This window comes from Nipponia nippon, unplaced genomic scaffold (genome assembly GCF_047370975.1).
Source record: "Nipponia nippon isolate SJK-2023a ecotype South Korea unplaced genomic scaffold, ASM4737097v1 scaffold_5, whole genome shotgun sequence".
In the NCBI taxonomy this organism is placed as follows: domain Eukaryota; kingdom Metazoa; phylum Chordata; class Aves; order Pelecaniformes; family Threskiornithidae; genus Nipponia; species Nipponia nippon.
The window spans coordinates 58,569,870-58,585,710 of record NW_028262369.1 but is presented as its reverse complement, the minus strand read 5'-3'; the positions used below and the strand labels follow the sequence as shown (position 1 = coordinate 58,585,710).

At 44.4% G+C, this 15,841-nt stretch overlaps 1 protein-coding gene across 13 annotated transcripts in view; it reads left to right on the top strand.

Moving 5' to 3' along the window:
- Positions 1-15,841, top strand: part of USP40 (ubiquitin specific peptidase 40) — a 54,818-nt gene that overhangs the window by 35,690 nt on the left and 3,287 nt on the right. For 7 of the 13 annotated variants that reach the window (XM_087730491.1, XM_087730493.1, XM_087730483.1 and 4 more), the window contains 3 exons: positions 103-197; positions 619-2,783; positions 3,792-3,968. In XM_087730491.1, the coding sequence (XP_087586617.1) occupies positions 103-197; positions 619-727 (204 nt within the window). In that variant the 3' untranslated portion in view covers positions 728-2,783; positions 3,792-3,968. Of the gene's footprint in view, positions 1-102; positions 198-618; positions 3,265-3,791; positions 3,969-11,009; positions 11,196-11,340; positions 11,447-13,821; positions 13,932-14,863; positions 15,073-15,841 lie in introns of those variants that run through there. The other 6 variants (XM_087730484.1, XM_087730485.1, XM_087730486.1 and 3 more) reach the window with 6 other exon arrangements.

Below are 15,841 nucleotides of genomic sequence, written 5' to 3'. Positions count from 1 at the left end.
AGTTAGAGGAAATGCTTTGAAAATTAATTGTGTAAACTGAGCAACATGTGGGAAACAATTTGAGCTTATAATTTTCATCTACGAAATCCTTTTTCACAACAGAATCTTCTCCTTGATGACACTAAGGACTTCAGCACAGTGAGAGATGACGTTGGAAAAGAGAAACAAAGGCAGCTTGCATTAGAAAAAAAGAAAAGGTATTGAATATTTACACTTATTTTTCTTTAAAATATGCAAACTGTTCTTTGCTGCTTCTTGGACTAGCTTGATACCTGGATAATTTTTGGGGACAGTGCAAGCTGGGTGCTCTTAGAGCACACAATTCCAGTAGTCCTGAAGGAAGTGCTCAGGTAATTCAAACTCCTGGCTGTCAGTGCCATGTTCCTACACCGAGCCTCAGTTTTTCCTCTTGCAACACACCACAACAGTTGTCACTGCCTCTGGAGATGAAAAATTAACTCCTTGGCTGCACTGGCCCTGCACAGGTTGTAAGTGTGAGCTTGCAATGTCATTCTTACAACTAAGTGGAAATCAGGTTCCAGTCCAGGCTTATGCTGCTGTTGGTGCTAAGGCTCAACGCTAATACTAGGCATCTTAATTTTTTTGTTTTTGTAATAGTCGGCAAGCCGAACGCTTACAGGACCATGTTTTCTCTGAGGAGAAGCTGAATATTAAGCACCGTAAACCAGAAGTGGCTCTTTCTATCAATGTGGGCGTCTTCAGATAGTACCAGGAGATGAGTTGCTGACCAGACTGTACTACCGATGTACTCAATTGGAATGGAGTACCTCAGCTGGACCAGCAAGAGGGTCTTTCCCGAAGTGTCTTCAAGAATCACCGAGACAAACTGGATATAGGATTCAGGATAACTCTGGTTTTCTTCTAATCTCTCTTGGGGAAGTGCTTTAGCATCCCTTTATCAATGTGGTGCTTATTCTCAGGCTAGGTAAATGCACTTTATCCATGAGAAAACTGATTAATATATTGTATAACCTTTTGGTGACTGTTTTGTAATCACCCTAAATGCTTGCTGCTTTTTTTTTTTTTGTTAGATGCTGATGTCTTGCACCATCACTACAGAGTTTGCTGGGTTTTTAATGCAGTCATAATCATCTCTCTTTAGAATTTTTTTTCCATCTCTGATCACTGAAGTTACTAGTGATACCAGAATTTGCTTTTGTCTCATTATATATAAACCTAAGTCTGTAGTAGACTGAGTCAGATTTCAGGAATGAAGGAAATGTAGAAATTTCTGGACAAAGTGTACTAAATTGGCTCAAAAAAGAGCAAGTTCAGAATCAGTCAAGCTCTCAAACCTGAAGACCTTTTGTGATATGGAACACAGTGCGGTAACCTTAAATTTTAAAGTTGCTAGGGCTTTTTTGTTGTCCATAAGCTTCATTAACAAACAAAACAGAAAAAATTGGCGGATCTGATATTTGGTCTTAAGTGGGTTTTATTGTACTCAGGAAAAAGGCTTGTATTTATTTTCAGTACTCTTATTCAGAGGACTTTCCCTCATTTCTTACCTTTTCAGTTGTTCTAATATTCCTTGTTGCATTGGAGAAAAAGAAAGTTTCTCTTGGCGTCACACAGCTGACTTACAGCCTCTGTAACAGAAGGGGGTGTATGCGGCTGACTACCAGCTGAACTCAGTATCAAAGGTTCTTAAGTAAAATGTTTACTAAATGCTTGTGAGATTGGATCTCAAGGTTGAGAACGTGTGTAACTAGCTGATGAGAGACCATATTTTTCTTACCCCTGAGGCTGGGAATCAGGGTTTACCAGAAGCTGATGTTTCAGCATCTTTATTGAAACTTTTCTAACGCTTACAATACTGAAACTGTTTCCCCCACTGTATGTGACTATTGGTAACGTAATTTTCTGTCAGGTTCAGAACTTTCTTTGAGCACAGCTAGTACTGACAAATTAACCCAAACTCTTAACAGAGTTAACTGTTCATAATCAAGTTCTAAACATGTTTTGAATGATAAGGTGAAAATGGAACAGTGGAAGATAACGCACAAACATTTCTGTGCAGCAGTCAGGTGCTGGTGGCATCTAACGTGTTTGCCTTTTACGGCTGGGAACCTGTGCAAGTGGATTGCCATATCGAGTGAAGTCTGCTATCAAACGCGCTGCAGAGCCTTGTCGAACTGCACAAATGTCCAGAAACCTGTTCTGAAATGAGCAAAGCGATTGCTCAAAAATAACTTTCAAACATAGCCTGAAATATCCTTAATTAAAACTGCGATAATGAGAGGACAAAATACAAGTCACTTTTGGGGGCTACTGTGAACGTTTAACCTGTTTCGTTTATGTGTAGAAGATATTGTAGAAGAAGATGCCAGCACAGCAGACTACTAAAATTTTGGCTAATGTGAGAAGATCTCTCATTTACCTTTTATAGGTTAACAATATTCTGGTATTTCAGACAGCTTCAAGACAAAAACTGACACTCTCAGCTATCAGCAAAAAAACAAAAAGCCAAAAGCAGCTCAAAGCCTATAATTAGTATTTATTTCTTTGCATATCTTTAAAATTCAGCAGGTGCTTCTGTGATTTCTTGGGCCGACTCATTCAAGAAGGAGATATTTTAATTTCCTTACTGTTTTGGTTGTAGGTAGGCTTTACTTGAATCTTGAAATCCTAGTTTTATGGATAGATTTTCTGACTGAGGTGAGGGCAGGCAGTTGCTTTCCCCATCTTGTTTTGTGTCGCCTTCTTCCATATCAACAAGTATTCTTGCAAGCCAGAAATGATCACACATGCTGATTATTAAGGTAAGCAAGAAAGGTTTGTGTTTGCAGATTGTTCCATCGCATTGCACTTACTTTGCTGTCACTTTAATTCCTCCAGTTCCGTGCTGGACAGCTGTATTGAGCTCAGCCTTCCCACCTACTTTTAATAACTCTAGTCTTTTCTTGAAAACACAAAGTTTGGAGAAATTTAAATATGGATTACGAGTAGTAACGTGGGGGATTTTAGTATGTGCCTTTGTTCAAGTGTAATGTAGCAGCGCCTGCACTGAACCAATCTTGGATTGTTTCTAATGTTGGCTCAAAATGCATATTTTTTCCTTAAAACTATTGTGCATCGTTCCACAAGGAGAGAGTTCATTAAAAATGGGGGTGGGGAGAGGGAACACCTTTTTAAAATGGAGTCTTTGTGATTCCACAGTTTGACGGTTATATTCCAAAGCCTGGAGAAGCTTTCATCTTTATTTTTCAAGTGTTCTTCACAAAATAAAAAGTCATTTCTATATGTCTGTTTGATTTGTCTTTGTATGCATCACTGATACATTTATAGGGAATGGCACAAATTGGTTTCTAACATTGGATGGCACAACCTTCATTAAGCTTTCATTTCGGAATCTCTTCCTACGACAGCATTCCGATTTCTGTGCGAGGAGTTTCCCCAAGCCAGCTAGGGCTGCACTGTGCAGAGACCTGGGTTCCGTTGGAGCGCTGGGATTTTGATGCAAGTTAAAGTGATTTTTAGCTTGTGTTCTTCTCTTTCAGAAAGCATGGTCTAGTATTAACTGCCCATTATTTCAACTCCGTATTTTGAGCACAAACGTGTTAATCTGGTCTATTTTTAAGGCAACTAGCATAAATCATCTAGAGGACTGTGGCTCTGCATGAAGTAAGAAACAGGGATTGCTAAGGAATGGTTATCTTTTGTATCTGCTCCTGGTGCAGTCCTTGTAAAAGAGCAAGTGTTCAGCTGTGGGAATCTTCTTCTGAGAAAATTGTGTGTTTTCTTTTTCTTTTCCTCATAACTCATTCCAGTTTGCAGAAGTGACTGCGGAGCAGGAGGAAGCAGCCCGTTTAAAAAGCTAAGTCGTCCTTGCTCAATTTCATTCTTCCTCAGCGGCCACTGAACAGAGCCGTCGGGTGCTGAAGGGTGTTGCAGGTTCAGACCCCAAGAAGGAAGAGCAACGGTGCAGAGCGATGTAACCGGGAGAGGTGAGCGATGGCGCAGAGGCCGCGGGCTGCGCTCGGAAGAAGCTCCCTGGTTCTGGGACTTGCTGGCTGCTTTGGCTGTTTCCCTGAAGCTGAAGGGATTGGGGTGGCAGGGGTGCCCTCTAGCATGGTTAGAGGCAGTTTTGGGATTTTGCCAACACTTCTGCTGAACTTGCCTCTAATTGAGGAGTTAATCTTCAGCCCTTGCTGTACCCAAGGCCACCACATCTGGAGGAAACAATACCAAGCTGAGTTTCAAGCGAGCTCAGAGAGACCAAGAGGTGTGAGCTCCCAGCCCTGGAGTCAGTGGCTGGAAAACTAACAACTAAACTGTTGTTTTTCTGTTTTCTGACTGGCCCTTGGTCAGCGCACCTCCGTGTGCAGATAAATGCAAAGGACATGATAATGACACAGCTCTTTCCATGAATCTTTGTTACTGCTGGGCAGTGGAGGCTCATCAGCTGTGTTTATTGAATGGAGTTTGCAAGTCCTTCTGCTTCTGCTGCTGTTTGATCTAGGCGTTCATGCCTTGTAAGAGCATCGATCTTCTTGCTAGTTTGTGGGTATCAGCTTCGTGGTTAACAAATCTATAAATTCCTGCACTACAAAGCTTTCCCATAAACTTTAACTGCAGCCCAAACAGATTTTGATTCTGGTGGTTGTATTCAGATGGTGATCAGTAGGGCCTAAACACTGGCTTTTGCTAGAATGTAGAAGAAATGTATTTAGAAAAAAGGAAACCAAACTGGCCTTAGGCGGTTGTGCTTGCTTCATTGCTGACAGGTTTTACTGGAGGTAAGTAACTGTTACTGGTTCCATGGATTAACTGTGTTTAATTTCCTGCATGCATTTACTCTGCGGTAGCATCCGAGCCCTGGGCAGGTGTTGCTCGCTGGGTCCTGAGGTGCCTTCTGCCCCTCCGCAGCCACCCTCAGGCAGGTACCCGCCGGGGCGCTCCCCTCCAACCGCCCCGGGTCCTGTGGCAGTACTCAGCCCATCACCGCCCTGTCTGAACTGCCCCCGCCTCTGCTCTGCGCTCGTACCAGCCCTCCTGTCTCTGCCGGGTAACCCCAGGGTTGCTCTTCTCCCCTATGACTCATCCCTCTCTTTATTTGCCCTTTTATTTGCCTTGTCTGCAACTTCTCCCAGGGGCTCAATCTGCTGCGGGTCTTCTCATCAAATTCCTCTTTAATTCCCTTTTCCCTAGTGATCACAGGGAATCGCTGATCACTTCAGAACAGACACAATCTTCTGTGTTTCATGCAGAAGCTGGCGAGGCCACTGTGTAATTCTGCTGCCGTACCCACCTCTGCCTGCCATGGCTGGCCAGAGCCACATTTTGACTGTCAGTCCCTGCCAGCAGCCCGTGCTTATGGAACAGCTCCCAGGGACTGCTGTGAATTACACCTGTGTTCTTAATGCCTAAAGCAGTTTAACCCTCCTGCCACCCGCCAGCCCTTTTGCTCGTAAACAGATTGATTTTCATATCATAGACTCGGCGTGCGTGGCTTGTGGCTGAGTGATCTTGGTCAATGGCCAGGTTGTGATAAAAGGGACTTGCTTAGTTCTGCAGAGTATAAATTTTTTTACTATGGCTGTGCACATAAAATAATGTGGAGAACAAGGAAAGGGAATTTGGAAAGGAAACGTGCTGATCCTTTAATTTTGTTGTTTGAATTATACAGCAAAAGTTTTAACAAATAGTAATAAAACAATTTTCTGAAATTCACATTAGTGAGTCTGGCAATTCACAAAGAATAAAAATACAAAACATATCTTAATATAGACTATAGCTGCACGCTTTTATTTCTTACTATACTAAAAGGATTTCAAACTAAAAGAATTATGGCTTAAAAATAGGAAAAAAAAAAAGGCAATTGTGCTGTGGAAAAATCACTGTAACAAGTACAAGGTAGCTAGGCATACACAGGACAAATTTAGAAAATGTATTTATAATCTAAGTATTCTTTCCAGAATAATGCTAATTGGGGTAAAGAAGAGTTTGTAAACACTATGAAAGAAAACTCTTCTCTATTAATGATGATGATAAAGTCATTAAGATAAACTGCTACCTAAAAATCTGCGGGTGGTGTCTCATTCTGGGTATCTATTGCACCATGGGCTGCACCGAGTTCTCATGACTGTGGCTTCTTGGCAAGAGGTCTGCGAGGGAAGGTGCGAGGACGGCACCCGTGTGCTGTGCTGCGTCGCTTGGCACTCCCGGGGCTGTTGGCTCCGTCCGCCCGTGGGATCGGTGCTGCCCCTTGCTCAGAGCTCTGTGTGCAGAAGCAGCTTCGCTTGTCTCATGTTTTCAATCACTGCGGAGAAAGCACTGAAGATACTAAAAGTGAGAGGGAAGATGCCTACATCTACGCAGCTTAAGGTCAGCAATTAAAGCCACTCTGGATAGCTAGACTTCTAAAAGGTCTTTAGAAATTTTTTTTTTCAATTTTAATGAGTAGTTTTGACTAGTTATTTTGTCTCAGTAACAAGTTTTCACTGCAATTAGTGATCAGCTTCTAGAAAATATTAAGCCACTGATTTGGGAGAAGAATGATCTGTATATAATGCTGTGTTTTAATCGTGCTCCAGGGGCAGAGTACCATTAGAATACACAACTTCATCTGATGGAGTTCGTGGGTGGTACAGATGCTCCTTTCTGCATTCTGCAGGCATCCCGTGAGGTTCAAAGCTTTGTCTGAGTGGAAAAACTAGGAAGAGGACTGTGAACCCAGATCACAGGATTGTTGTTAATCTGCTTTTCTGTGGGAAAGGGCTTGTTCTGTTACCCACAGCTTTTGAATCTGGCTCATCCAACTTGCTATGATCTGGGGATCGAGACCTCAGAAAAATGCAATTCTCTAAGTGTTATTGAAGTGGGCAGCCAGGAGAGGGGAGTGCAGAGACACCAACCCTTGGGAATGAATTCCAGTCCTCCTGGAAGATGTATTTTTAAACTTTGGTTACCCCTAGGGCAAGAAGCATTGAAACAGCTTCTGCGTTTGGTTTATGAAGCAGAGCAGCACCACACTCAAGTCTGCAAATGCCTTCAACTGAAGTGGTGGGGTTTTGGGGCCAAATTTAGACAGCATTTGGGAACTCCACCAGCAGGGTTCAGATACTGAGGACAACTCTCCCTGTACTTTACTGCCCAGTTCTTCAGAAATATTCAGCAACGTTTTTTCCCAGAAGGTGCTTGCACTAAGTTTACTTCATTCATGTTTATAAAGGGCTTTGAGCAGAAATAGATCCAGCATTTCTCAAGATTCTCTTATACCCTCTTCCTTTAACCACATTTGTCGTGTATAAACTTGAGATGGCTAAAAAGGGATCATAAAAGTGCCCATTTCACTCACAGGTCGAAATATCTTCTGGTTCATAAGTTCATCCTGTTCCCATATCTGCCAGTTAGATCAGCTCGAACTGTCATTGAAGGATCTTGAGGGGAAAAAAATACAAGATATTAGCAACTCCGGCTTTGTGAAGCAGGGTGGTGGTGAGCTACTAGAACAGGTTGCCCAGAGAAGTTGTGGATTCCCCATCCCTGGAAGTGTTCAAGGCCAGGTTGGATGGGACTTTGAGCAACCTGGTCTAGTGGAAGGTGTCCCTGCCCATGGCAGGGGGTTGGAACTAGATGATTTTTAAGGTCCCTTCCAACCCAAACCATTTTATGATTCTATAATTTTGTGAGGATCAAAGCCTTTTAAAATGGCGTTGATTAGCCTTTTCATGGCCACCTTGAAGCACCAGGCTCTACGCAGCTGTAAGTTAATGAAGGAAGTCTACTTCTGGAACCCACCACGCGTAGATCCTCTACATACAAGCCTCGTCTGGTGACTCAAGATTATTGCCCATTGTCCCCTTCGTACCCAGCAGTTTGATGGTAAGTTTGCCTTTTGTCTCGTTGTTGGTCACGGTCAGTGATGGGCCTTTGCTCTGCCCTTCAAAAGTCTTGGAGTAAGAGGCTTTATTGAGATGTTGTGGCACGGTGTCACGCAGGCAGGACTAAACTCTTAGAGGATATACGTTAGCCGTTAATAGCAATGACATGCTGCTCATTTCCACTAGTAGAATAAGACTGTTGTGGTCCTGTTTTTAAAAAGATGGTAGTGTTTTTGGATGCCCAACTTAAGCTCCGATTGCTGAACAATTTGGGTTTTTCCAGTTAAGCTGTTCCTTTTGAAAGTCTGGGTTACTCCTACAGCTTCAGTGGTCAAAAGAATAAGAGCTATTACTTGGAGCAACTTGAATTCAGTGGGGACCATACAGAAAAAACGTTGCCCTGATATTCCCCTGACCCCAGAGACTCACCCACAAAGAGGATCTGAGGGACGTAATGGCCATCAGGTGCCATGTTGTCATCGCTGCTGGAATGCTGTTGGAGTTAGATAGCCTCTTAGTGACAGGTAAATGTTCGAGCGCTAGAAATGGACTGAACCAGCTGAGCTTGCCTTGTCTACCTACAACAATTCTGGTGTGATCAAATACAGAGTTTCCCTGTTCTGTCCAAGTTGTCCCATGCCAGATGCTTGGGGATGAGAACAGAAACCCCAGGCAGGTAACTCAGAAAGCCTGATGACTGGGTAATTTTTTATTGTATCAGAATATGACCTGTTGTTGGAGAATACAAAATGGTATTCCTGTGCCAATAAGTATGTGTTTGTGTGTATGGAAGTGTCTCCTTGCCCCCTCTCCAAGGAGTATCTGTGCTGGTGTTTTGTAAACCCTGTTGTACATCCCCATACAAGTGGGAGAAAAAAGAGAATTTCAAGTACTACTTCAAAGCTGTGCAAAGTGAATCAATTTCTGCTTTTAATGTGGCTTATTCCACTCCCCAGTAAACATTTTGATTAAGATTTTAAAATTCAGACTTACCACCAGATTGAGCATGATAAAGTCCTCCTGGGCCATCTGCTGGATCTCTGGGCTAGAAGCAAATGCTTTCCTTAAAGCTAAAAGAAAGAGAAATGCATTACTTGGGTGGAAAAAAAGAATCTAGATCACTGCTTTTCATGGTTTTGCATCATCTTATATTGATCCTACATCCAACAGTAAATGACGGGCACTACGTTCTGATGTGCACATGTCACAAAAAGCTTGGAGGACTTGGTTCTTATAAAGTAAAATGCAAAAGACACCTAGTTATCAAGAAACTGAAGTGCTGGTGTACAGATGGCATGAATGGCAGAACAGGTCATGAATGTATATGGCTTGGCTTTACTTGGCCATCTGTGGCCCTGTGCTACAGAGCGTAGGAGTTGCCTGCACAATTTATGCTGTATGCATTTGTGGGAACAAATACAGAAGTTTCATAAGAAATGGTGGGGCCAGACTTCCCTGACAAACCTTGCTTTGTTCTCGATAACTGAGGAGGTTATCAAGTGATAGTGAGTGGTCTGACACACTCTTGGGCAGGAGGCCTCATAAGAAAGTGTGTAAAACAGATGGTGGCAGATGCTCTTGCAGGCTAGAAGATATCTGAGCATTCCAATGCTGTAAACTATTGCACTTCTAAGGTTCTTGTCTCCAGATGAAAATACACCACCGAAGGCAAGATGCAGTCCCTGTGAATCAGTGAATATGAGGCTATAAAGACAATTTTCTCGGTGTCTGACTCTCCCTGCTTGCAGGATACCAGTAACTTCAAAGCCATGGTATAAAACAATGCAACGGAGGCAGTGTGATGCGTAACCTTGCTGGCTTCACACAGTCTACTTTCAGGGCTTCTTTCTGGGGGGATACAACATCCCCAAGCTTTAATCACACGAGCTGATGATTTCCATGCTTGCTGGAGCCAGGACTGGAGTTGGGAGCTGGCAGGAAGGAGAAAGGAGAACTGGCAGGAGATCAGGGGTGGGGAAGAGGATAAAGGAGGAAAGCTTGGTGTCCACCTGCCTGTTTCGTAGCCATGTGACTCTGCCAGGGAAGTTTTGACCCAGAGCATGTTACTGCCTCGGAAAACTTTACAACTGTTTCATTTCCCAACCCTTCTAAAGGGTCCCCAGTGCATTTACTGTCTCTCCACCTTTCCCTGCATGTGCTGGAAAGGCTTCACGCCAAGTGCTCAAATGCTTTGTAAGGAATGAGCACTGATAGATTTAGATCCACCAGGTAGTTTGGAAGGGTTTGCTTTGCTCACCTTGGCTGTAAGGGCACTCTTCCAAGTGGTGAATAACCATCAGTGGCTTCTTGCTGAAACGACATTGCAGGAAACAAGCAGGGAGGCAATTCAGACCTTTTAGAGACCGCGCTTGCAAAGACTTAAGCCACTGAGTTGCTCTAGGGGTACATTTACATTGTGAGAAGCAATAGCAAGAGGGCTAGTAGGGAGGTGTGGACGCAGCCAGGTACAGAGGGGCGTATCACTGAAAAGGCAACACTGGAGGCACTGCAAGGGCGTTTGCTCACCTCCCAAAAGGTGAGCTCTCACCAAAATCTTTTTCAGCCTCCGTACCATACAGCAAAATACACAGTCCAAGCATCATGTTAGAACATAGCTTTGTTCTGTGCGGTTGAAACATATGAACTGGCATAACAAGAATTGAGCATTACCTGTGTTTTGATCGTGCTAAACCTTCTTCGTATGTCTGCACCCATTCAATGTCATCTCCCCAGCCTGTTGAGAGTATCCTTAGTTAATTTCCCCGTCAGTATGGATGAGGATGTTCTGCTGAACACGTGTAATTGGGTGGCATAAACAGGGCACGTTCCCTCAGGGTGTACAGACCCTCAAGGTATTTGTGGGTACCAAGAGAGCCCCAAGCAGAAAGGTGCAAAGAAACAGCTGATAGGGAAGGGGGGTGAAGCCCCAGCCTTGCTAGGGCTCAGGTGGTGGATTAGGATTACAGACAGGTATTTCCAGCCACTGGAAAGCTGGAGCCCAGAGTTCCTTCCTGAACCCATCCACCCTCCCAAAGAAACAAACCAGGCTGGCTGCTTGCATATGGCTTTTTGCAATAAGGGATTGCTAAACAGGCTGGGGGCTAGGGAGGGGAGGGATACAAGAGTGTTTTTGGTGTGAAGTGTCTGGATTTTACTTGATAGAGCAAAGCCTGGACCTGAGTCTGGAGCCCCCTTCAATGGCTACAGCACCCTACTCACGCCCTGCATCACTCAGGAGACCCGAGAGAGGAAGAGGATGTACCTGCTGCCCATGCCTGACCTATGATGCTGGCAGGAAAGTGGACAGCAGAGGGGTTGAGTTGGCTGCAGCTTGGCTGTGTGACTATGGTATCCTATGTACAGAGCATGATGCATGCCTTTGTAGGGGTAGGGGCTGCTGGTGGGGCTGCCTATTGAGCTCAGCCTCTGCAAAGCTGATCCAGCAGCTGACCAGCAGCCAGTATAACAGCCTGGCTCTTGGCTCTGTCCCCAGCCCAGGTCTGGAGCAAAGCACCTGTCCCAAGCACAGAGTGTGAGGACTTCTCCCCTGCTAAACACACCAGTGCTCTTGGCCACAGTGGAAATGGCACCTGTGAAAGGTAGGTTTGGGCTTCTGCTTCTCAATGGGAACGCAGTGGGGAAATCTCCCAGCCGCTGCTCTCATACATTTCCCTGTCTGGATATACGTGTGGAGGTGCACACTAGTCACTGTGACAGAGGGAAACAGGGGTGCTTCAGGACTGTCTTAAGCATCCCATTTACTCACCTCGAGAGAGAGTCTGCGGGATCCAAATCTGCGCTGGGCTTTCGTCGTCAGGGAGCATCTGGATCTTCTGCACAGACAGCGTTACACCATTGCAGAGAAGGAGGGAACACAGTAACAGAAAGGCATGCATGCTTCTGGCTGGCAACAACTGAGAGAGAAAGGATCAGCTCAGGAAGGCAGAACTTGACAAATACCCGAAACCTTCAGGCGAAGAAAAGAGAGGCCCATGAAACATTCATCTCCCTGTTTAAAATGGGATGACTTTAAGGTTGACGCTTGAGCAGAAGCTTGGGAGCCTCTGGAGTGACTCTGAGAGTTTGTCTCGCTGGCTGAGCTCATCAAGAAAAAACAGCTGCATCTGCCTGCACTTATCTCCACCGCTTGCCTTGCAGCTGAATTCCAACATTTGTTTGCATGTTTCCTACTGCTCATTGAGATGCAGAGATAAGCTGCTCAATACACTATGAAGTGGTCTATGTTTTCAGCCAAGCATGGATCAGCGAGAGCTCCAGTTAGGTTTGATGGGAGATAAGGTGGCAGAGAAGCATTTCAGAGCAGGTCCTCTCTATCTGAAGGTCTGAATGCACTTGGAGCCTGGTGGGTGACTTGGAAAATGCAATCTGAAGTAGCCATGGGGCAGCAGGTACCCTCTCTCCCATCATTGCCCCTTTCATCGCGTGAGATCTCTATGCATGGTAGTTGTTTTGGCCAAGCAGTCCTCCTCACTTGGGTACAGTTCAGTGGTGTAATAACCAGCAATTACATCTAGCAAAAGCCCAGTCACAAAGAGCAGGTACCCTGGCAGAAAAGAAATGCCCGGTCTTCCTCAGAGACAAGACAGTTTCATAAAGAGCCATTTACTTGGAACTGGTTTCTCACCTGGCAGCTCCTGCTGATGCCTTGACAGGGGTGTCCTTGCTGCAGCCTCTCCCCTCTGGCCCGGGTAAGGCAAGGTCTCTTTATACCTCACAATAGCTGGGTATGGACGTCAGCTGAAATTCCAGGATATCCTGCTCCCGCCAAGGCGCAGAACAACCTTTTACAAAAGCTTTTGTCAATCAGCCCAGCAACATGCATGTTTTTAATCAAGGTATATTGATTTATGAAAGCATTCATGCAGAGTTTATGCTAGACACACCTAGCTCCTTGGGGGTAGACTGTGGGTCTCCAGCTACAGTGAAGTCTCCCAGAGTCAAACTGAGAGATACGGAGGAGATGCATACACCTCGCTTGACACCCTTCATGCCAAGAGTGGTGCAGAATGCACATTTCTGTAAGGAAAAAAAATATTAAAGAAAATAAGAAATCACAATGTAAACAATGTGATATGAACTGAACCATGTCACAGTAACAGGGAACAGCAGCATAATGAGAGGGCCATGCAAGAATAAGAGGCATAACTCTACGGGATAAACATGGCTTGTTTAGGAGATGGTCTGCTCCCATCATCAATTTTAAGGCAGCGAAACACCATCTTTCCATGGAGGGTTGATAGCTCTGTGGAAAGCTTCTGCTGCATCAAGCGAAAAAGACCATGATTTCCATTGTGGAACCAAACACTGGCCTGTTAGGAAATCCTAGCTCTGCTTCTGTACACAGTCAGATTGTGGTCTTCGTTTCTATCTGCTCTGTTGTGCTGAGTAAGAGAAGGGCTCCTTGTGAGGACACCCTTCTGGTGTCCCATAGGGTGGGCTTCAGTGTATCACATGGGCCCAGGAGGTCACAGTAGGGTTTTAGAAGAGCTGGAAATAGTGCCCGATGTGTTTCTAATGCTTGGTTACTCAACCAGAGGAATGCTTGTTCTAATGCTGTTTTGTGTGAATGCCTTTCCTTGGCACTTTTTGAAGAAGGAGCATTTGACTGTATTTAAGGTCCAGCAGGACTTGGACTTGCAACTTCAGTGCTTGCTTCTGTTGCCTGAATGACAAGGGACAACAGCCCTGGGCTGATATCCAGCTAGACCCCGGGGCTGGCAATGGCTGTCCTTGCTTTAGGGAGGCATCTTCATCTTCGGAGTCCTGAGTGCAAAAGGAGGTGTTGGAGCCAGCACAGCTCATGGCAAAGGAAAGACCCCTTCTTTCCTTTGACTTGCGCTCTGTTCTCACCTTCTCATACCTTTTCACCTTGAGCCAGTGAACCAGGTCCCAGGTGTGGAGGGTCACATATATATGTTCTCATACACCACCAGTGGTTTTCATCTATCTCCAGTTCGCTTGCAGGGTGAAGAGGCAGTATCCAGACCTGGAGCATCACAAAGCAAGCTCAGGGGCACCGCCAGTGACTTACATCGAAGGCTGAGGATTACAGTGGATAGAGAGGTACTGAAATGTGCAAACATCATATGTTTCTTGGACCAGAATGGTACTGCATGAAGTCTGGATATAAATTGCATGGGGAGGTTGCGTTGTGCAGAGGAAGATGGATGGTCATTTTAGTAAAATTCAAAAGCTCTGCTTATTTACAAAACTTGTCTATAAAAATGCAAGTATGCTGCTGCGCTCTGAATGACAAGGTTTTCTGATTACAAGAGAAATAAAAGCCAGCATAGATAGCTTCAGCAGAGGCTAGCAAAAGGAAACTAGCGCACAGACAAAATTTAAAGAAAAAAAGAGGGGTAGATCCAGAGAATGAAGTGACACTTTGTAGAGACCCAGCTCTCATGAAAGTTACTGCTTTCAATTTCAGTTATGGCATGGCAGATCAAATAGATCCACACCATAACTGTGGGCATGATATATTACTTGGCTTCAATAGACCCAGAGGGATCTGTTTGCCCTGATAAAAGAAATCTGATTGTGCACCATACACCCATTAATTGCAAAAATTCTTTTTATATGATTTAACAGAATAAATCAAACAAGCCTTTCCATTAACACTCCTTGGAGTAAACATGTTGCAGGTTCCAGGCTGCTTATTGTGGTTTGGGTCTTATCCAATCCAATACACCAAACACAACTTGCCAAACCAAATTTATGCTAGGGTCCTGAACGGTCCCTCTATTACATACCTTAAGTGGGTAAAGATAAGAAAACCAAAATATTTTTAGAAGTTTTGTATAGAATCTGTACTCGAATGATTGAAACCAGCAGGAAATATCTATCTAGGAAACCACACAGCTCTGTTTTTGTCTAGTCATTTTCTCTGCACAAAATGTACTTAAGGTGTGTTTATCAATTGATTGCTTTCATAGCTGTAAAAATAACTCACAAAGATAGTTCACTGCATTTCTCCATTGCTTTCCACAACGCAGCACTCCTGAGACACAGCATCTTTTTGTCATCTTGAAGATGGAAAGGCCACAGCAAGCCCATTTCACCCTGATCCAGGCAGGATAGCTCTAGGACGTGTCTCTAGGACTGTAGCTCTAGGACATGCCTCATGAGCTGAGTCGTTGCTGGATGGCAGAGGCAGGGCAACAGAGCCTCTGCGGAGCTGGAAGTCCTATAAATACATCTCATGGTAAGCAGCCAGGAAATGAAACAAACGCCAGGGGCCATGCCAGGCCCCAAAAGAGGTATGTAAGAGGCCAGGACCTTAGCTGGCAGAAAAAAAGGTTTGCTGAGATTCATCCTGTATTCAAAAAACTAAATAGGTGTAGAAGGTGCCTACGACTGTGTACTACTCGTCACCAGGTAGGCTGGTACAAAGAAGTTCCCTCTGCCATAGGCTTTATCCTGTAGGACATGGTTCAGATTTTGAAGTGAAGTGTGTTTTGAAGTGTGAAGTCACTTCCACACTTTCACAAGAGATGCTGAGCACTTTAAAATGTCTGCCTACTTCGTTACAGTACCAGATTGGAGCCAAGCAGTCACTAGCATCTGTCAGTGTGTTGCACTGGTGAGATGGAACTCCAGCTGTTTTGGCGAGGAGGGAATGTGCACTGGAGATCTCTATCCAGCACACAGGGGAAAGGAGAGGAGTAGGTTCAAGCTCTTGGTGGCTGAACTTGGATTTTGCAATCTGCAAGTCCGAAGTTTCATGAAATAAATGACTTTTCTTATTGCAAGCGCTGGCTTAGCAATGCAGAGCCAGCAATGGGGAACACCCTTGGTGTCAAATGCCAGCTTCATTCTCATTTCCAAACCGTGCAAGTTCCCCATCATTGACTTTTCTTGCAATTAGAATTAAATAGTAAATGAAAATGAGAAATCATTAGCCCCAGAGATATAGTCACCAATTTCTTCATGGCTTACTGGTGGGAGGACAGCTAACTAATATGACACAGAAC